General features: G+C 36.0%; 1 protein-coding gene across 3 annotated transcripts; it reads left to right on the forward strand.

Moving 5' to 3' along the window:
- The first annotated feature begins 11,918 nt into the window (after nt 1-11,918).
- Nucleotides 11,919-22,060, forward strand: LOC131042309 (uncharacterized). 3 transcript variants are annotated; one of them, XM_057975656.2, is made up of 2 exons: nt 11,919-12,678; nt 14,059-14,534. In XM_057975656.2, the coding sequence occupies exons 1-2, from the start codon at nt 12,268-12,270 to the stop codon at nt 14,404-14,406; spliced, it is 759 nt and encodes a 252-aa protein (XP_057831639.2). In that variant the 5' UTR covers nt 11,919-12,267; the 3' UTR covers nt 14,407-14,534. The 3 variants fall into 3 exon arrangements, with proteins under 3 accessions (XP_057831639.2, XP_057831640.2, XP_057831642.2); XM_057975657.2 differs by lacking the exon at nt 14,059-14,534 and adding an exon at nt 13,849-14,019 and having other exon boundaries at nt 11,935-12,678; XM_057975659.2 differs by lacking the exon at nt 14,059-14,534 and adding an exon at nt 22,043-22,060 and having other exon boundaries at nt 11,940-12,678.
- The last annotated feature ends 469 nt before the right edge of the window (nt 22,061-22,529 follow it).

A 22,529-nucleotide genomic window follows, 5' to 3' on the forward strand; every position in this document is an offset into this window, starting at 1 on the left:
TAAAATTCTAGGTGGTTAGGGTTTCCTCATCTTCCTCAGGGCAAACCAAATCCAATCAGATCTTGCCTAATCTGATTTCCCAGAAAGCCAACTATACAACTCCACCATTAATGCACCTTCTTGATCACGCCTTCTATCTCTGGTGATCTGCTTTTTCCCTTATCGGTTGATCTCTTGGTCAACCACCAAGATTGGTCTTGATGTTTCCTTCATCTGCCTCGATCTCCTCAATCACTCTTAGCTGGCTCTAAGTTGTCCTCTAGACCTTGAGCCGCAAACCCTTGCAACAGCTCTGCAACACGTCCTATGATTTGTGGGATCTTCTATTAATGTCGACCAACTCTACAACTACCCTGTCGGTGTACATTCCTTCTTCATCTGAATGTAGGTTCGCACCTTGACTCCATGTAGAATCCATGTCGACCAACTACTAGCTTGACCTCTTCATCTCGGTTTAGATAGGATCACCGACCAAACACTCTACCGCTTCCTCTTTTTTATCGGCTTACTAACCCTGTCGGTATCTCACATTCCACCAGTTAACTCATCATGTCTACACTTGTTGAACTACTGGTGGAACACCTAAACCGGTAAACACTCTTGATGACACCATGTCATCAACCTTCAACAAACTCCATTTTTTGTCCAACCCTTCTACTTTGATCACCTCTGACCTTATCTTAGCCAGTTTGTCAAAATTGATAAACCCAACACACTTCATCTATGTTGGCATCTCAGCATGCCTTCTTAGTCGGTCCAGTGCATATCCCTGAGCACTTACCTTTACCTCTTCTTCCTTATCTCAAAGAACTATGATGCATACAATGCATAATAGGAGATAAGTTCCACTTATCGGTGGAGTGACACCTATGTTATCTGCATCCTGCAATGCACTCATGTGGCTTCTCTATTTGTTCATCAAACCTTCAAACAGGCACATGTGATCCAGTGTGAGCACATTCACTGTCAGTCAACTTTTCTTATGGTGACTGCACCTTCATCCGGTGGGAGTCCTGTTGTTCTACAACCTCACAACATAATGATTACCTATTCACCCTTCTCCTCTTGTGTAGATGTGATTTTGGTAGCATTCCACCTCTTCATCACAAACAACATCCAAACACCTTGGTCCGCTAACAACCACTCACTTGGTTGATCTGATTCCTCTATGTCAACACATCCCATACTGGTTGACATCCTTTCCTTGCCGGTGTTACACTGTATCAGTAGCCTATCAATCTTATCCACACAAGTCAGGCACTAACTTGTGTACCGGTAATACCAGTGGTCATCCATCTAATGACATTCTCTTCCTTACCTTACTGGTGTCCTGCAACACAAAATGATATCCAAGATATCTCATTATGTACTTCTTCATGACAATGTTGCACATACGTCTCTTCTACCGGTAGTCATCCCATACCGGTTGACATCAATGACAACACAATGCCAACAATCTCCCCCTTTGGCATTGATGTCAACACATGTAGTATCCAACATACTACATAATCTTTCTCCCCCTTTGTATGATCTAATGGATTCTTACTCATTTAGTATGTAGTATACTATATAATCTTTCTTCCCCTTTGACAACAATGGCAAAGGGCACTATCAGGATATCATTCCTCCTTGTATTTACTGGAAATTGACAAAATTCTTTCTCCCCTTTTCCTTCTTCGGATGAATCTCCTCCTTAGATACCAATTGTTACATATTATTACATCTTCTCAAGTCACAACACTTAAGATAAAGGATGGAGGACTCAATTATCAACTGACACCAATTGAGCAAGCAAATATTATATCATTTGTTAAAATACTCAATTGCAAAGGGATGTGTCAGTGAACACTACTCATCTACCAGTCAAACTACATCACCTCCCGTTTGATCCCAAATTTCTTTAGTAATCAAATGTGATTGTACTACCAATACAACCAGCCAAATGACAAGTAGATACCCCTTATAATGAAACTCTCCTGGGTATTCCTTCTATAACTTTCATCATCTGCAGTTTGGGCAGTCAGTGCACTTACCCTTTCAAGTTCAAGCAAGCCAGCTCTGCATCATGAGCATTTGAACTCCCTTTGAGTCACACATCTTAGGTTCTCAACTCCATTAATCTCCATGTACTAGTTGAGTTGTGCATCTGTGATCATTTGATGATCTTTCAGCTTCATTATATCCACCATAGCTTATGACATGATCCAAAAACCTCACAATGCCATGCATTAAACTGGTTAGCCCAAAGACATGCATGTCTGCATGATCAACAACCAGGCCAACATATGTCATTCAAGTCTTCATCAACACCACTTGAGACATAACTCCACATTTCATGCTACCGGGGCTATTGCAATGATCTCCAACTTTATTGTTTTACATAACCTACAAGTACTTGTCAGCAATTATTTTGGTAACATCCTGCATATACTGGTCTCCTGTACTAGTCCATTATCACTATCGGAGCACCTTCTTGTGACTCCTAACCTTTGTGTCACACTGTATCTGATTCCAGTTGTTATCTCATATACTTTGACACATCAGTGGTGATCCAATCTTTCATACCGACAACAACATGTTCTTCCATGTTGCCTCCATCACTGAGGGGGTGAATGATAAGTTCAATGTGTTACTCCCCCTAAGATCATGCATCTCCTTTAGGCCTTAGGAGATATCACCTGTGTATTGAATTCACAGTGTCGGTCCATGGTCTTCTTCCTCCATACCTACTTGGTCTCACTTTTCTTCCCCTTTTCAGACTTGGAAGCAGGTCTTTCCTTCTTTTGCAGATGGGCCCTTCCATTTCCTGATTCTCCATCACAACCAGAAGTAGTGCTATAGTAGCACACAACATCCATCCCAACTTCATGATTGGGGAATCTCTTAGCATGCCGGTTAGACCATCTTCTCTTGGTCATGTCGCTATGTCTAACAGCTGAAACCAGTGGACCTCTTGCTCCTACAGGGACAAATCTTCTTTGGTCCCATGTAGGTCTCTAACTTCCATATGCTTTGTAACCACTTTTCTACAGAGCATAGTTGCAATTCCGGCCTCCATATGATTGTAGGTGCCTCTTCCTGCATTCAAACTCTCTATGCCCAAATCCATTATAGTTATAACATACAACATTATTAGGAACAAAAAATGGATTCTCTCTATCATAACCGGGAGAGGGGATATGCATGTATCTAATCCTGGATACATTTTTCTCATATGCATGTTGTCTATGAGATCCTAGATTATTCATTCTAGATCTCTTTCTACATTCTTCCACCCTATGGCCATAAGCATTACATGCAAAGCAGTAATCGGTAAAGGATGTCATATGACTTACAAATTTGTTCTTCCATACATGGGGGGATCTTACCAGTTTAGCATCCCCACTTCTCCTTCCTTGAGAATGGATCCTTGGTTGTCCATTCTCGGCAGCTCTTCCATCTTGTCTCTTCTTCTCACACACTTGCTTTTCCCTGTGGGTGGTAGCATTTCTTTGTCCTCTACTGGTAGGAGGTCTTTTCTGTTGCTTCCCCATTTTCTTTCTTCCAGTGAAGTTGTCTTCTCCCATCTTCCATTTACCTTTGGGATCTGCATTGTTCCTTCTTCTTGTAGCATCAGTCTTCCTCTTTTTCTGCAAGTCCTCACCAATTGTGTTTAGATCAACCTTCTTCTAGGGAGCATTTCTAACTGAGAAGAATTGGCCTTGGTTTTCTCCATTTGAGGAGACAAACAAAATGTCATTGTGTGGGACATTCTTGTTGGTGGAGCATTCACTGGCACCACAACCTAAACCTTCAATGTCCTTGGCATGATTTTGTTTCTTCAACATTTTGTCCAAGGCATCACTGTTGCCATCAAACCGGATTCTCACCTTGAGCTCATCCTAACATTTCTCAAGGTCATTTTGGAGAACCTCCATTTCTCCAACCAGCTGTTGATATTCTTCATTTTTTACTTCTATCCTAGATGCTAGATCTTCACATCGACACTCCTTGGTGTCTACTTCTTGAGACTTCAACTCTGAGATGCATTTCTCATATTCCTCAAGGCATTTTGTTAGTCGGTTCTGCTCCACTATAGTAACATTCTTGAATAGCTTGTATTCCTTTCTTACTCTACTGAGTTCTTCAAGTGCATTCACAAGTTCACCTTCAAGATCAACTTATGCCTCCTCCTCTTCTTCTCCTTCACTATCAAATAGATCTTGATGGATAGATCTATCTGCCTTGTCCCCTTCTTCCTCGTCATCACTATCAAACACATTTTGTCGGTGGGATCTATTTGCCTTATCACTCCTAGATGTGTGCACCTCATCTTCTGATTCTTGAGCCATGATGAGATGAGTTTCCTCTTCATCAAAACCGCATCGGTTGACCAATCTGCTATCAATACTTCCACATGTGTCTTCTTTGTTGTTCTTCATGCTTTTGCAATCTGATTCAGCAGTGCATGGCTCATTTCCATAAAGCTTCTTCAGTCTATCCCATAGACTCTTTGTTGTTCTTCATGCTTTTGCAATCTGATTCAGTGGTGCATGGCTCATTTCCATAAAGCTTCTTCAGTCTATCCCATAGACTCTTTGTTGATTTGCATATGTCCACCTATGAGGAGACATCACCGATGAGCCCACAAAATATAGCCTTCATGGCTTCTTCATTACATATACATCCTCTTTCTTCTTTAGTTCCAATGGGGGGACATACAATCCTAGGGAGATGATTAACAACTACCATCCAGACATCATAACCTAGGGAGGATAGGTAGACTTCCATTCTACAACTCCAGAAAGCATAGTTTGAACCATCAAACATTGGAGTTGGGATTGACACTAAACAAACCATTGTGTCCTTATGCCAGAAACTACCCAAGTTGGAGAAGTCTCGTCTAACTGGGAACCTAGACTCTGATACCAATTGTTAGACAATGCAACACTGAGAGGGGGGTGAATCAGTGGTTCTTAATCTTTTTCCCTTTAACTAACTTATGTGTGTATACCGGTTATGGGATCTAACACAATGGAGACATACCGGTTAGTGGGGAGACCAACTCAAATGCAAACACACAAAGGGACATCACATAACACTAATATGTATGAGGAAAACCCAAGATGGAAAAAACCTTGGTGAGAAAATGATGTTGGGGTCTACTACTCCAATCCAGCCTCATAATAAAATCTCAGTTACAATGTTTAGGGCACCAACCCAGGGAGATACAACCCCTGTCTTATTTATGGGCTACAACCCAAAGGAGATACAACCCCTGACTTAGGGAACCAACCCAATGAGCACCAACCCTTGCCTGATTTATGGACTTCAACCCAAAGGAGCTACAACCCCTGCACTGAGCTACAACTTAGTGATAAAAAAGAAAACATCAATTACAAAAGTAGTTATCTTGTTACAAGTGAATCTTGTAACCATTTCATATACCTTATTCTGTCGGTGAGATACCTTCTCTGCTAAACTGGTACACCTCTCCTCTTCTTCTTCTTTGTTGGATCTCCTCCTCACTCTCTTCTCTTCACTGGTACTACACTCTGTTGGTTCTATGTCTGTCTTCTCTACAGCTACCTTAGCTTTTGCTCTGTCGGTATGGACACTACCGGTTACGCTCTTCTACCGGTTCAACACTTCAACCTGGTTCACCCTCACTCTTAGTCTTCTTCTTAGATATGCATTGGGCACTTGACTAGTTTTCTCTCACATGCAGAAGTAACACTCAATCACTTCACATAAACACTTACTTCTTCTATTTAGCAGCCCTTAACAATGTCTTTTGCTTGCATATTTATAACCTAGTTTTCCTGCCAAAAGCTAATTCAAATTCTAGGTAGTTAGGGTTTCCTCATCTTCCTCGAGACAAACCAAATCCAATTAGATCTTGCCCGATCTAATTTCCCACATAGCCAACTGTACAACTCTGCCATTAACGTGCCTTCTTGATCACGCCTTCTATCTCTAGCAATCTGATTTTTCCCTTATCGGTTGATCTCTTGGTCAACCACCAAGATTGGTCTTGTTGTTTCCTTCATCCACCTCGATCTCCTCAATCACTCTTAGTTGGCTCTAAGTTGTCCTCCAGACCTCGATCTGCAAACCCCTGCAATAGCTCTGCAACACGTCTCGTGATTTGTGGGATCTTCCATTAATGTCGACCAACTCTACAACTACCCCGTCGGTGTACATTCCTTCTTCATTCGAATGCAGGTTTGCCACTTTAACTCCATGTGGAATCCATGTCGACCAACTACCAGCTTGACTTCTTCATGTTGGTCTAGATAGGATCACCAACCAAACACTCTACCAATTCCTCATTTATGTCGGCTTACTAACCCTACCGGTATCTCACATTCTACCGGTTAACTCATCATGTCTGTACTTGTTGAACTGTCGGTGGAACACCTAAACTAGTAAATACTCTTGATGACACCATGTCATCAACCTTCAACAAACTCCATTTTTAGTCCAGCCCTTCTACTTTGATCAGCTATGACCTTATCTCAGCCGATTTTTCAAGTTTGACAAACCCAACACACTTCATCTATGCCAACATCTCAACATTCCTTCTCAGTTGGTCCAGTGCATATCCCTAAGCACTTGCCTTTACCTCTTCTTCCTTATCTCACAGAACTATGATGCATACAATGCATAATAGGATATAAGTTCCACTTATCTATGGAGTGACACCTATGTTATTTGCATCCTACAATGCACTCATGTGGCTTCTCTGTTTGTGAAGCAAACCTTCAAATAGGAACATGTGATCTGGTGTGGGCACATTCACTGTTAGTCAACTTTTCTCATGGTGACTGCATCTTCATCCAGTGTGAGTCCTATTGTTCTGCAACCTCACAACATACTGATGACTTGTTCATCCTTCTCCTCTTGTGTTGATGTGATTTTGGTAGCATTCTGCCTCTTCATCACAAACAACATCCAAACACCTTGGTCGACTGACAACCACTCACTGGGTTGATCTGATTCCTCTATGTCAACACATCACGTACTAGTTGACATCCTTTCCTTACTGGTGTTACACTATATCGATAACCTATCCATCTCATCCACACAAGTCAGGCACTAACTTGTGTACCGATAACACCAATGGTCATCCATCTGATGAAATTCTCTTCCTTACCTTACCGGTGTCCTGCAACACAAAATGATATCCAAGATATATCATTATGTACTTCTTCATGACAATGTTGCACATACATCTTTTCTACCGGTAGTCATCCTATATCGATTGACATCAATGAAAACACAATGCCAACAATAAGTAATGCCAAACAATTCTCAAATAGAATCCTCTAGAACTAACCATCTATTCATAGCTCAAGATCAATATCTATGAAGGATAAGCATAAACATAATGCACCTAAAAGGAACAATGGGCAATAACTCCCAAGTAGTAAATCACCAAGTAGACCAAGAGTGGGGAATGAGAATACTTAGCAAGCTCTCCAAGTCATTGTGAATCACACTAAGAAAAATATCCTCTCAAGTCCATACCAAGTGAATTCTCCTTGGTCTTCCTACTGAAACTATCTACTATCTCAACATATGTCTCTATTCACAAGAGAATATCAATACCACCTTATGTCTCCATGTATCCTTGAGCTCCTATAACCAATCAATCCATGACAAACTCCAAATGTAACATAGAACCACCATGAAGTAATCAAGAAAATGGTCATCTACCCAATACAAAGATAAGAACCAAGATCAATGTCAAAGCTCCAACCACAAAATTAGGAATATAAACATGACAACATGATCTAACCATCCCTTCTTAGGAGATAGCATGCTCCATATGAACATAATACATAAATGTACGATAACACACCAAAACTCTAATGCACAATCAAGAGTGTACCATGACATAATATCAACCATCCTACCAAACAAGGATAACATGTCAAATATAAGCATAAGCTACACCTCAACCAAGATATCCTTAAGTCATCAAAGATGCCAACACCCTCAAATATCATGAAGATCATTATCTCCTACTAGTGTGCCTACATATGTGAGAGAAGCTTTTTCAACAACAAGGTCTAAGAACTCCTCTAACATCAACACACTAAGAAGATCATCTACCATCTGATGGTGAATCCACATCATTGCCACAAGCTCCCACTGAACCATGATACCAAGCCCTCCATAGTATCATGATAACCATCTCCTAAATGAAGATCATCTAGATCTACACACATAACTTAAATGTCAATAACATCAAGTAAACCAAGATCTCCAAGCCAAGAAGTTACAAAACAACTAACAAACAATCAGGAACCAATCCTACACCACCACATTATCATTGTCAAAATCTCCCACTCAAAGTGTAAACAACCTATCCATGACATCATGATAAAACCATCCTCTAATGTGAAAATAAATCAATGTCCTCAAACAATCAAAGAACTCAAAGTCAACATCATGAGCTCCCAAAAAACAAAGTTTAACTATGATCCTCAAACAAGAAGATACATCGCCATAACCAATCAGGGATTCGATCAAATCATAACCAATCAAAGCACCTGCATATCCAATCATGTCATGTCAAAGTCCCTAAACACAAAGAACATGTATGACATCATGATCATATCCACTAAAACAAGAATCTAACTCCCAATATGTACAACTTGTAAGTATAACATAGTCAACACCATAGGTCCTCCACCATGACTGAACCCGGTAACCACATCTCTCCTCCTCAACATGACAACAAATCAACAAACCAAATAATTAAACTAGGCCACCAAACTGAATATACATTAACAATGGTTTGGGTCTATGGTCATGGACAACCCATATCCAACCCATAAATGCAATCCTATAAATATAGACTACCTACAACATGCACAACTTGTAGAAACAACAATGCAACATACATACCCAAACCCAAACTGGTAACCATGTCAACATGAGAGCAAATTGAGATACAATATTGAGTGTACAATGACATAAAATCCAAATCTCTAATATGTAACATGTCATAAACTCGTAATGTTACCATAGTCAAAAGAACTCATAAACTACTCAAACTAATATATCAAAAAATAAATCATGGTGAACCTGCTCCAAATATAAATGATTATGTGGTGCTCTCCATGAGATTTTTGTAGACTATTTGAAGTCCAAAATCTGACTCTATATGTTCAAGTTATGACCTCTCAAAGTCATAAAAGTGCCTGCCACTTCCAGTTAATATTTCACTACCCAAACAACAAAATCTTAAATAATTTTTTAAAGGTTTATTTTAAATCTTTTTCATTCGCACCCCCACATTTTCTTTTTTCTTTTTTATTTTAATTTTATAGATAATAAAATCTAGCGAGATTTTTTATTTTTTTAATATTTCCTACAAACTAGGTAATAATGACAACAGTACAACTATATGACAATTCTTTTTTAATTTTTATTTAACTTTTTTGGGGGTTGAATTTTATATCATTTTTTGACTCCCGTCCAACCTAAATCCATCCATAAGGTCCATTTTGTCCCACAAAGTCATTTTTTAAAGCTTGCCCCCAAAACCCTCATATAAAATCATAACCATGAAACCCATTTGACCTATCATTTTTCTAACCCCAAATTTGCCAAAAAACCATCATAATAGTGCACCCAAAATCCATAGATCTACAATAAACAACCTGCAAAACCCTCATATCTTGCCTTGCCTTTCATTCTTACATACATTTCATGGATTCAACACCTAGGGTTATAACACCAAAACCATGGCTCTGATACCACTTGAAAGGAAACTTGCAATCATACATATGACAATTTCCACATAACCCAATTGAGAAATCAACAAAATAACATCTTAAGATCCATATGCAAAGAATAGACAACATACCCATCAAAGATGACACAAGATATACCATGAAAAATTCCTCATGAGGGAAAAAACCAACCTTCAATTTAAGCATCTATCATCCATGTATTATCAACAATGTACCATTACAAATATAACAATGAAAGCATGTAACCATCAACAAGAAATCCATGTGAATAAGCATGTAATCACACGTCTCACATCGTGCTTCAAACCTCCTCAAATGCTAGACCTGACTAACCCAAACCACTACCCTTACAGTTTCTTTTATAGACACAAGCTCCCACAAAATCACGTGCTAAACCCATGGGCTAACTACCCCATTGACCCCACATCTAATATTGGACACTTTATTAAATTACTTTCTAGAATATTAAATAAATATAATCTAATATATCTTAATTTTACAATACAACTCATCAAGTGAGCCCAAAAATATTCCAAAGGAATCTTTGCACTTTGCATGCCCACATGTGCAACTCACATGATAAAATAACATATTACAATTATAAACATTATTATGCAAGGTGTACAACAACTATTTTTCCAACATCTCTCACACACACATTGTCATGTTTGCATATAGTAAAATTAGTTTGTATTTGTGCTTATTTTAACTTACAATGACTTATTTTTGCACACCATTTCTTCATTTTATAGGTTCCTATGGGGTACACATGTTAAGGATTGAAGAACATGTGATGATACCTAGTTGGGTTCATCACTTAACATGGACCCCAATATCCTTTATAGATGTCTTCTATCCACATGTTCATTTACTTTGAAATACATGTTCTTTTTGGATTCACATTCATCTCAAAGTGGGGACAAAATACATAACAATGAATTTTGTACCCATTCCCAATTAGTCATAGACCCATTTTGATCTAGAATGTCTTGATACAATTACATATAAAAAATTGGTAGACTCTTGTGCAAAGTTGGGATCATTCCTTGATCCTTTCCCTGTCCATGTGTTTGCATACTTTTATACATTTCACCTTATCTTATCCCTATTTGCACTTTCTTTTATACATTATGCATTATGACCCATTTATTACACTTATTTGTAGACTTATACCCACACATTATTAGCCATCCTAATATTTTTACTTCCATGTCCCAAGTCAATGTAGTCGTAGGTGGAGTTGACCCCCATAATTCAAAGTTTTAAATTCAAAAGTTATTGACTAACACTTATTGTACTAGTTTTTATATGTTGAATTGGTACATGTTTGTATGATTAATTGTTATGGCTCATTTTAAAGGAATTTTTTGTGGATTGATTCACAACTAAGAAAACACTTATCATTTTGTAAATCCATATTGCATTGAATAGAAGAATCATTCTAGAAATAATTTGTTTGGAGAACTAAAAAGAACTTATTTACATCATATTCGTATAGAACGCCTACATGCTTGATTGTTGTCTACCAACATGCACCTAAGGTTGTAAATATAGTAAAACAAGGGGTTCAATAAGGAGAATGTGAGCCCTCACAATTTAGCAATTTCCTAAGATATTTCTAAATATTGTTAGTCCTTGCAAATTATAAGAGGTTAAGATATCAAGTGTCAAAGGTTTTTAGAGTCCAAGGTCAACAAAATCATCTCTATAGGTTTCAAATATCTTTTACCCACTAAAACAATATTACGAGGGTGAGATCAATCCTAAAAGGCATGAAATCAACCCATATTGAATCTAGAAATTATACAAATCTGAAGACAAATTTCAAACTTAAAGTACAATTTTTCGAGAATGGAAAATATCAAATAATATTCTAGTGTTGATGGGCTCTTGATTTGTTGGTGAAGTTGAAAGATTCTTAATAAGCTCACCCAAAATCAAGTCTTGCTTGGTGTGTGATAGTCAAAATAACTTTGTGAATGAAAAATCTTCCATTAATATTATTTTCATCATAATTTTTATTTTTTTATGAATAGACATTTCCATTAATCTAAGTATAAAAGAATACACTATTAATTTTTTTTTTTTTAAATCAATCTTCTCATCATAATTGTTGGAAGAAACTATATCAATCTTTCTTTGTTTGCTGATAACATTTGCTGATAGTATTTTTCCTTTGAGTTGTAGACAGCTGTTAAGAACCCTAAGAGAAACAATGTCCATAAAAGCTTTCTTGACGGGCATAGATACCTGTTAAATTTAAAGTTCCGTACTAATCATTATTGAAAGCAAACGCGTTTTAATTACAGGACGCGTTTTAATTATAACGCCTCAATTTGTGGTACATAGCTTTTTCCTCACCTGTACTTAGAAGTCGAGAAAGCGTTTTAATCTGACAGAAGCCACACTGAAACTTCAATAGGCTGAGGAGTTGAGGAATCTTCATTTACCAGTCATTTGATACCCATTTTTCCATAACCCTAATATTGGGTTTTCCTCTGTGAGATTTGCAGATGTAACGATGGCAGCCGTGACGGCTTCTGCTTCACTGCAGTTTATTGTTGTTTTCGCAATGGTAGCTTTCTCTGCAATTTTTTGTCAGGCTATTGACAAACCCACTGGAGAAATATGCAAGAACAGTAATGATAACAGCACTGTGTGCCAAGGAGTAAAGGGGCTTAAATTCTCAAATGTTTCAATGGCGGGATCGAACTCATCTCCGCGTGCATCTTCCACATCTGCTCCTTCCACAAAATCTCCGTCATCTACACCTGCAACAAAATCTCCGTCATCTACACCTGCAACAAAATCCCCAACAAGAGGAAGGACACCCAAGACTCCACCCAGTTCAAACGATGGATCTGATGATAATACTAAGAATATGAGTTCCCTATTTATTGTTGCTCGCCCATCTTTGCAGGCTCTGGCTCTGGTAATCTCACTCATATCTTTTCTTTTCTTTGTTGCCAGTGCTTGAAAGGGTTTGGCATTAGGGTTGCATGTATTTTAAAAGACACACTGTTATCTGTACTTTATTAGGGTTATCTATATTTTTACTGGAACGCTGTTATCTGCACTTTATTAGGGTTCTCAGTAATGTGACTGAAACACTGTTATCTGTACTTTATTAGGGTTATCTGTATTTTTACTAAAGCACTGTTGTAATTACATCAGGGTTCCTCCCCTGTTTTGTATTTCCTTTTATTTAAGTTGCAGAAAGGGATAGGGCTAATTTGTATTTCCTTGAATGGAAAGTGCTTTCTTTGTTATTCTTGTCTGAGACATTTTCTGGTGATTTGGAGATTTTGCTGTCTGTAATTTGTTTATCTGCAATGCATTCATCTAGTGGCTTTATTGCAAGGTATTCCAGAATTTACTCAGCCTCTGCTTCAGGTAAATATAGAAGCCTTTTCTCTGTAAAATGACTAATGTTGTGAAATGTTCTGCCCCCTGTTTAAAGTTTTGGAACCAGAATACAAACTGACAGAGTCCTTTTTAAAGTTAAATTAAAAAATAATATATGGTTTACAGAGTAGTCTGTAATATATTAACACCTTGTAAATGGTTCATTGAACTATAAATGCCTTGTTTGGTGTGGATTTATACTTCAAGTTCAAAAAGTTGGTGTAAATTTGCATTTACAGAATGAATAGTGAAGGGAGTTCATTAAACTCCCCTGCTTTTAAGTGGTTTTACATTGGGAATAACAGATTTAGACATATTTGAATTTGAATTTATATTTACAAATAATGGATTTAGGTGTATTCAATTTTGATTATACCCACATTCTTTTGTGAGAAGAGATATATAAAGTTATTTTTAGAAGCAATCTAAAATATCTTAAAAATAAAAAGTAGTTTTGTGTTAGTTTAATGATTGCTAGATTTTTAATCTATTTTTCCCCCTAATCTAAGTTGGCCTCTTCCTCAATAATGTTTATTATTAGAAAAATGATGGTTATATAACAGGTATTACTATTGTAAGTCTGATAGTGTCCTCAATTCTAAAATCTACTTCCCATTTCATAGTTTTGAGTACGAGCATGAAATGTACTAGGTTTGGATAAAGGTACTTAAGGTTCCTTTATTTTTGATTATCCCAGGGGGACATGCATATCATGTTATCAAAAGTAGCACTCATAATCATGTCAAAGACCTGAAATATCTCAACAAAATTCCTTAAAGAGTTAGGAAGCCCTTTCTTAACAGCAGCAATCACTATCAAAACAGCAAATTACACAAAGCCCACTCTGGTATATTCTAAGAAAATATTTATAAGTTTTGAAATGTATTCTCCTTGTTGACTTGGTCAGCACTTCCTGTGGGATTCACGACATGCTTCCTCTTGCCTTCTGTGGATCCTTGTCTTTGGCTGCTCTCCCATTCATATTCCAACAATTGGTATCAGAGCATTGGGTTACGGGTTTGAATCTCAGGAGGCCTCTTTCATTTTGTTGGTGTGGAACCTTCAGTCAGTGCTGAGGGGGAGATTGTTGACTTGGTCAGCACCTCCTTTGGGCTTCACGACATGTGCTTCCTCTCGCTTCCTGTGGATCCTTCTTTGGCCGCTCTCTCGTTCGTTGACAACTCAAGCTTTTGGCATAATGGTAGTGGTGATTCCAACACTCCCATATCACGACCGTCTTCTAAAGACAAAGTAAACAATTTCATATGAATAAAAGTCTCCTTGCTTTAGGGTTTTTTCATGTTTTTAGGCAAATTAGCCATTCATAGAATTTTCAATGTGAACATAATTGGCTCAAGTACATAAAAACCTTTGTTAATACTATGTCTTTTGAGTTCTTTAACTTGAATGTATTTAACTTATCATTTGTAATAGGAAACATTGGGATTTGGATGTTTCAAAGCATCCCATAGCTTGTTAAAAAAAATGAGCGATTCATCCATAACTCATTTTCAATCAACATAATTAAAAATTGTTTAATGGCCATTATTGAACAATAGATTTTGAATATTCAAAATTTTGCATAAATTTCAAAAAAATAAAATAAATGCTTTTATAGATAGATTTTTTCACTCATCTTTCATTTAGAGTAAAAAGAAAAAATACACTAGTTACCACATTTTTAATTTCCAACACCTTTTGCAGTATTTTCAAGGCCATTTGATAAATTTTCAATACTTTAGTGATTGAAGCAAACCAAACATAAAATATATTTCAATCTCACATCAATTAGCAGATTCCAACACCTTTTTTTAATTGCTTTTTAGGAACCTTTTATGGTAGATTAAAAATGTCATGATCAAATTTCAATGTGAAAGTATATTTATTAATAGCTAACATGCATTTAGCATTATGTAATGGTAGAATCTAATGCCTCTTTCAATAACATGGAATACTTTTTCAATAGATATTTATGTTGAACAATTCAACATCAAACAATATCAACAGTTCCTTCTTCAACGCTCTCAATAATCATCGAATTTATTCCTTAGAAAATATTCAACACGATAATTCTCTCAACAATCTTCATTAATTAAACTGAAAAAAAGGTTGAATATTGAGCTAAATATGTGTATGAAAAAACATTTCATTAATTTAAAAAACAATATGCAAGAGAGTTTAATTATATTATAATCCCTCAAAGACCCTCAAAGAGAAACATGACACACATGCATTACCATATCAATAATCTTTTTACAACCAACCTAACTAGCCTAGAAGAATACTTATCGACAATAAAATCTTGTTATTAAAGTAAACTTGTTGCAAGGTGTGTGCCCTTGGTCTCCTTGTGTTGTGCAGCGCAACACTTGGGTTGGTGACATGGTGTGTTGTGTAACACAACACTTAGTTTTGTGATATGGTTTAGTCACCTCTTGTGGATTCTACAAGTCTAGTGATTGTTTCAGGGTTTAACATATCTTTTGGTTCAACAACAACCGTACTTCTGACAAAACTTGCTTTATTTGATAAGAGTTTATTTTATAAAAGATGTGTGCCACTTTACATTATGTAATTTAATAAAGAAATACTAAATCTAAGTACTTTGAAAATCTAAGGAAATATCACACAAGTTTTTGTTGAATATTCATTTGATTCTCCTTTCTTAGTAATGCTTGTGACATTTATCAATAAAAATTACAAAATAAATGTGTACAAGTAACAAACGACTATTTATTTCTATAATGGTGAGGAAAAATTAGGGTTTTACCAATTAAGATAATCAAATCACTAATGTTACCTGCGGGACCAAAACATTGAAAGAGGAGTGAATCAAATAGATCTAGCCACAATCCAAATAGGAAAAGGGCTGAAATTCTGATTAGATTCATTGGTTTTGTTTGTCACCCTCATTTAATTGAAATTTAGATGTAAATTGTGAAATTAGGGTAAAACAATGGATTATTGAGATGAAACAGTAAAAACGGACTGTCACAAGTATCCAATAGAGCTACAAATAGGGATATGAGTAGAATAAGAGACTCTAAATATCTTCCTAAAATTTTGGACTGATTTTTTGGGATTGGGTAGCTGAGATTCTCCTCAGTGCTTGGCTTTTCATTCCATTCAAAGCTGAACTTGTTTGTCGTTGTCAACTCTATCGAAATGTTTGAGTACAACTCCTAAGTCGATTCCATGCACACAAAAAGAGAGGGAAAAGGTTGTGGATAGGGGTCTGTGTTGGGTCAAACTCCGGTTTAGGAATTAACTTTAAATTGAAATGATAATTGTAATGAAAGATTGCAACAAAATGCTTTACTTTTGAGTGAAAGGTTGGATCTAAAATGAAATGCTTGTAGTTGAATGTAGACTTCAATGAAGTTTAACCTTAAATTGAAATGATAATTGTAATGAAAGATTGCAACAAGCTGCTTTACTTTTGAGGCAAAGGTTGGATCTAAAATGAAATGCTTGTAGTTGAATGTAGACTTTGATGAAGCTTGTATGAATCCTCATGCAAGGGTTTTAGGATGTCTTGTAGAATGTCTTCATAAACAGTTGGTCACGAATGCCACCTTGAATGCTTGAACTTGACTTCACTTCTTCTCTAATGCTTGATGAATGTCTGATTATTTCCTCTCTTGAATTGAATTTACTAGAGTGTAATTGAGATCATAGAAGTTAGGTTTCAAATGAGAAGGGTAGACTTCTTTTTATACTTGATTGCTTGAAAATTATTAGAATTGTTGGAGTAAGCCGACACAGAATCTAATTTCTCACTCACTTGATGCGATCTTTGTGAGGACCAAATTTGGTTCTTGATTGAGAGGACTAGTGTGCCTTGGTCTTGAGAATCAGGGCTTAGATTTGCAAAAAAGGTAGGACAGGCGATAAAATTGCAGGTTTGTGAGGTGATGTTAGTAGAATCAAAACAATCATTGGGTATCGAAAGACGAAGAACCAAGGTGAGGTCTAGGTGAGGATGAAATTGTATGTGGATACAATTGATGGCACTACATTTAGCCCCCATGTTAGTAGAAGTATGAGACTATATCCATACTCACAATAAAGTACAAAGTCGCTTCAAAAAATTCACCAAGATATCAAAGAGACAAGACACACCAAACCCCCAGGGACTTTAGGATCTTACTACTATAATATCAAGATAAAAGAGACAACACATGAAAAGGAAAGAGAGAGTATGATTGTATTGGCCTAGTAAGATTTGTTTACTATGAGTCAGGGTAAAGAAAAATACCAAATTACAAAGCAAAAGGTTCAGTTTGGAAAGTAACTTGAGTATTGAAAACATGTCATTATGTGTGTATAAAGTGTAACATTGAGCGAAGTGTATGCCCCCATGTTAAAGCAATTGTGTATGCCTTATCGAGAGCAATTGCTTTAAAGTAGCATGCATCCAAAAGACAAGCACGTTACCACAATGAGATGCTCTCAAGAAAGGACAAATCAAAGGATATTGGTCACAAACATATAAGGAAAAAACACATTTGGGATATCCTAACTATAGGGTCAGTATTATGATAAATAATGTATATAATGAATATTTGTATTGAATTGACCTCATGCCCCAAAGGTAGTAGAACTACGAGCATAATGGAAGAAGAGCACAAGAGATCACAAACAAATGTCTTTTTGAGTCAACATGGAAAAGACCAAAAAGAGATCCCAATGCTTTGGATCGTCCCCAAGTAGAAAAGACGAGTACATTTATAAATAATAACACATCTACAACATAGCATAGATATGACATATAGAAAAATTGAGATACAAACAGAGGAATGTCGCAATGGATTCAGTGTCTTTATTACCTTGTACCAACAAAGTAACAAGGTTCGTCTAAAGAGAACCAAACAACACAAAAAATTCAAGCGACACATCACGAGAGAAGCGCGTTATGAACAAGCAAACATACAAAAAAAGAATCCACGACACGAATGATGCTAGTCAAGCAAATCATCCGCCTCTCAATCTTGATCAACATCATCTATGAATGGTGGACAAGATGTAAGAGGAGATTTCGAGTACAATAGATGAAACTATTGCAAGTTCCAAACAAAGACCATGCATTAAGGATGAATCACTTTGTTTGTCATTAGGAGCAAGGATTAATACTTTTGAAAAATGTGAAGATAATTTATGATTATCTTTCTTGTAGTAGATTTCTGGATAAGATCATGTGCTAGATTTTAGATCATACATATCATCATAATTATTAGAATCCCCATTGTTAGCATGAACAACATTATCATCATCCATATCATCATCTAGATTAATAAAAATAGGATCTTTAACACGAAAAGAAGTTGAACTATCATTTTTCTTAAGAATTTTTAATTTAGGTGATTTGAGTTGAACTTCCTCCCTAGGGTTAGGAAAAGGCTAGACAAATGGGACCAAGTCAACATTTGGTGTCTTCGAGGAGGAAATGGTTTGGAAAGCAAGCACACAAGCCTTGGTACAATGTCTTCATTGACGTTCGCTCGCACAACAATTCCTTCTAATTTTAGTCAAGGCTTGCAAAGGTTGAGGATCAATGGACATAGGCTTCTTTTCATCCCTTATAGGGGGAGGAATAGAGGAAACCCCGATAGGTTGAGAGAAACTTGATGCCAATTGCTTTCCTTTGTAGGACATAGGAGGTGAGACTGAGACATATATAGGAGGAATAAGAATAGGAAGAATACCAGGTCCATTACGAAGAGGACTATCCATGGGTGTAGGGTCTCGAGGTTTACTCAAGGCCATAATCATCTCATTTTTCCCTATTTGATAAAATAAGAAAATGATGTCATTTTGAGGCTTAAGAGGCTCAGGTCGTTTAGGCCAAAAGTAATCAAGAGTGAAAATTTTATGCTTTGTTGTGGGTTGGTAAAAGCTATGATTAATTGTTATAATAGTGCCATTATGAGGGAATTTCAAACATCTATGAATTGTAGAAGGGATAACTTTCATGGAAGAGAGCCAAGGATGTCCCAACCTCACATGAAATTGATCCAATGTAGGAATAATAGAAAAGGTGACATCTAAGCACTTAGTACCAACATCAACAGGAAGAGTAATAGAACCAATAATAGGGAAATAGAAATAATCATACACTTTAATCATAACATCAGATTTATCATATGTTACTTGATGTTGTTGTTGAGTATAAAAATGTTCTTCAATAATCACATTCACCATACATATTGGATTAATGAGCACCCCTCATGAGAGTTTGTCTTTGATCTTCAAAGTATTATACATAATGGACCATTAGGTGCAACAATAGTCTCGCTAGGATCAAAAGTAATGCATCTGTCTTTGGAGGTGTAGGTTTGGCAACAAGGTTCATAACATTATTAGGTTCACATCAGGATCTACAAACGACTATTTATTACAAAGTTTCTACAAGTAACAAATGACTTTATTTTTGTAGTGGTGAGAAAAAATTAAGGTTTTACCAATTAAGATAATAAAACCCCTAATATTACCTACGAGACCAAAAAATTGAAAGAGGAGTGAATTCAATAGATCTAGCCACAATCCAAATAGGAAAAGGATGAAAGTTCTGATAGGATTGTTTGGTTTTGTTTGCCATCCTCTTTTAGTTAAAATTTGGATGTAAATTGTGAAATTAGGGTAAAACAATGGATAATTGAGATGAAACAATAAAAATGGACTGCTATAGGTATCCAATAGAGCCACAAACATGGATTTGAGTAGAATAAGAGAATTAGAACTTGTTCTTGAAAGTTCAGGTTGATTTTTTGAGACTCAGTAACTGAGATTCACCCCAATACTCTTATTTTCTCTCTGTCAAAGATGAACCCATTTGTCATTGTCAATTCTATTAAAATCTCTGAGTACAGCTCTTGAGCTGATTCCCTACACATAGAAAGAGAGGAAACAGATTGTGGATAGGGGTTTGCTTTGGATCAAACCCAAGTTTAGGAATTAAACTTGAAATTAGAATAATAATTGTAATGGAAGATTTCAACAAGATGCTTTCGTTTTGAGGAAAAGGTTGGGTATGAAATGAAACGCTTGTAATTGAAACGTAAACCTTGATAAAGCTTGCTTGAATCCTCATGCAAGGGTTTTATGATGCCTTGTAAAATGTCTTCATAGAAGGTTGATCATGGATGCCATTTCGAATGCTTGAAGTTGAATTCACTTCTTCTCTAATGTTTGATGAATGTCTGATTACTTGCTCACTTGAATTGAATTTGCTAGTGTAATTGAGATCATAGAAGTTAGGTTTCAAATGAAAGGAGTAGACCTCCTTTTATACTTGACCGCTAAAAAAATATTTGAATTTTTGGAGTAAGCTAACACGGGATCTAATTTCCCACTCACTTGATGTGATCATTGTGAGGACCAAATTTGGGTCTTGATTGAGAGGGTGTCCTAGTTCTGAGAATCGGGACTCAAATTTAAGGAAAAGGTAGGGAAGGTGATGAAATTGCAAGTTTGTGAGATGGTGTGAGTAGAATCAAAATAGTCATTGAGCATCAAAAGATGAAGCACCAAGGTGAGGTCTAGATGAGGATGAAATTATATGTTGATACAATTTATGACACTAAAATTTCAATAGTAAGAAAAAGGTGACAAAATTTGTTATAGTTACAAATTTAGAGTCATCGGATCATCTTTGGACACATGAAAGCTATTGAAATTTTAAAGTATTTGAGAAAATAACAAGTGCATAGGGCTCATAAGCATGAGATACCTAATAAAATATAACCAACCAATGAGCTTGAAACTCCTATTATATCAAAATAGAACAACTAAAAGGATGCTAAAAATGGCAAGCCATAAATCTTAAGAACATATAAGTGCACTATATCAATGTAATAGTACATGTATATGATCAATTCACACTCTCTCTACTCAAATCTTGAATGCTTGTTATTTAAAACTTTAGCAAGAGAGTGATTGTACACTTGAATGTATCTTGAATATGACTATGTGCTCATTTAGTTCATGTCAATGTTCAAAATTTATCACATGTTAAATGTATTGACTTAATGAAAATAAATGTTTGATGATAACAACATCTATGCAAGGAAGCCCAAAATTGCTTCATGTTAAGCTCATGGTCTTGACAATTGATCATACAAAATTATGGAGTTGTGCAGACCAATGGATCATTTGGTACATTAGTTGGTCACATAGTTTTTACGTTGTTCATAAAAATAAACAAACCTACCTTGGAAAGTGCCTAATCAAAGACTTGGGGCTCATCTCATAACTAATTAGCTCCATCAAATAATAATGATCCATCATGTTGATAAAATTCAAGGTGATTCAATGGGAGCATACAAACTACATGATGGAACAATGTAGCATTATGTAAGGCCCAACCTTATGCATGATTATTCAATTCCTCAATGTGCTCATTATTGCTAGTTAGTAAAATTAGTTGATGAGTTATACAACCTTCTATTAAAATGATATATCATTGAACATGTTTGCTAGTCTTGTGGGTCTATCTTTATCTCTTTTTCTTTAAACATCACACTAGAAATGTGTGTTATTGTTAAAAAAATTATGTGTTCACTTTTTGATTGTCTACGTGGGAGACCATTAGCTTTTGTATCTTATTATATGATTCACATTCTAATGATTTTGTAAAACTCCATATGATTATATTGTAGACCTTCTAACTCTCTAAATTTAACTTGAATATTTGATGTGGTTTATTTCACATTATCAAATTTGGATTGATAATTATCTAGCCTAGTTAAGGATTACATTTGATGTTTGGTGATCATAATTTTATTTACAAGAGCTAGTCTATAATGAGTGAATTTATTTAAATAGGAGATATAGAATGAAGTTGTACCTAACTTTTATCCAATGAATTCATAAATGCCTTTTATGTCTCTTAGTAAGGATATTGGCGAGTGGACTAAGCTTTTCAAGAGCATACAAAGTAGCTCAAGAAAATTGATAGCCAATCATATACAAAGATGAATGAAAGTAGCTCTAACCAGCTAAAGGTGAACCTTAAGTTAGTTGAAGTGATGAGTTATATGTATTTATTATCTAGTTGAATGGTACTTCTCAATACTAACAAATTATTGCAAATAAATTAGGCAGAATAATTAAATGATGGATTCAAATTTTATCATTTCATTCTTCTTGAAGGTGAAGTCAATTTTCAAAAGTAAGGCTTTATCATATGTATTATCAGTATTTGAATTATGAAATTCACCACAATAAATTTAGCAAACAATGTGATTATTTATGAGGATCTAACTACGCAAATACATGTTGGACATGTTATTGTGGTGACAAATTTGTAGGAAATTAGTGTCAATGGTAGAAAGGGATAATCATCAAAATATTTATTGAGATACTTCATTTATTGGAGCT

Source organism: Cryptomeria japonica, chromosome 3 (genome assembly GCF_030272615.1).
Source record: "Cryptomeria japonica chromosome 3, Sugi_1.0, whole genome shotgun sequence".
NCBI lineage: Eukaryota > Viridiplantae > Streptophyta > Pinopsida > Cupressales > Cupressaceae > Cryptomeria > Cryptomeria japonica.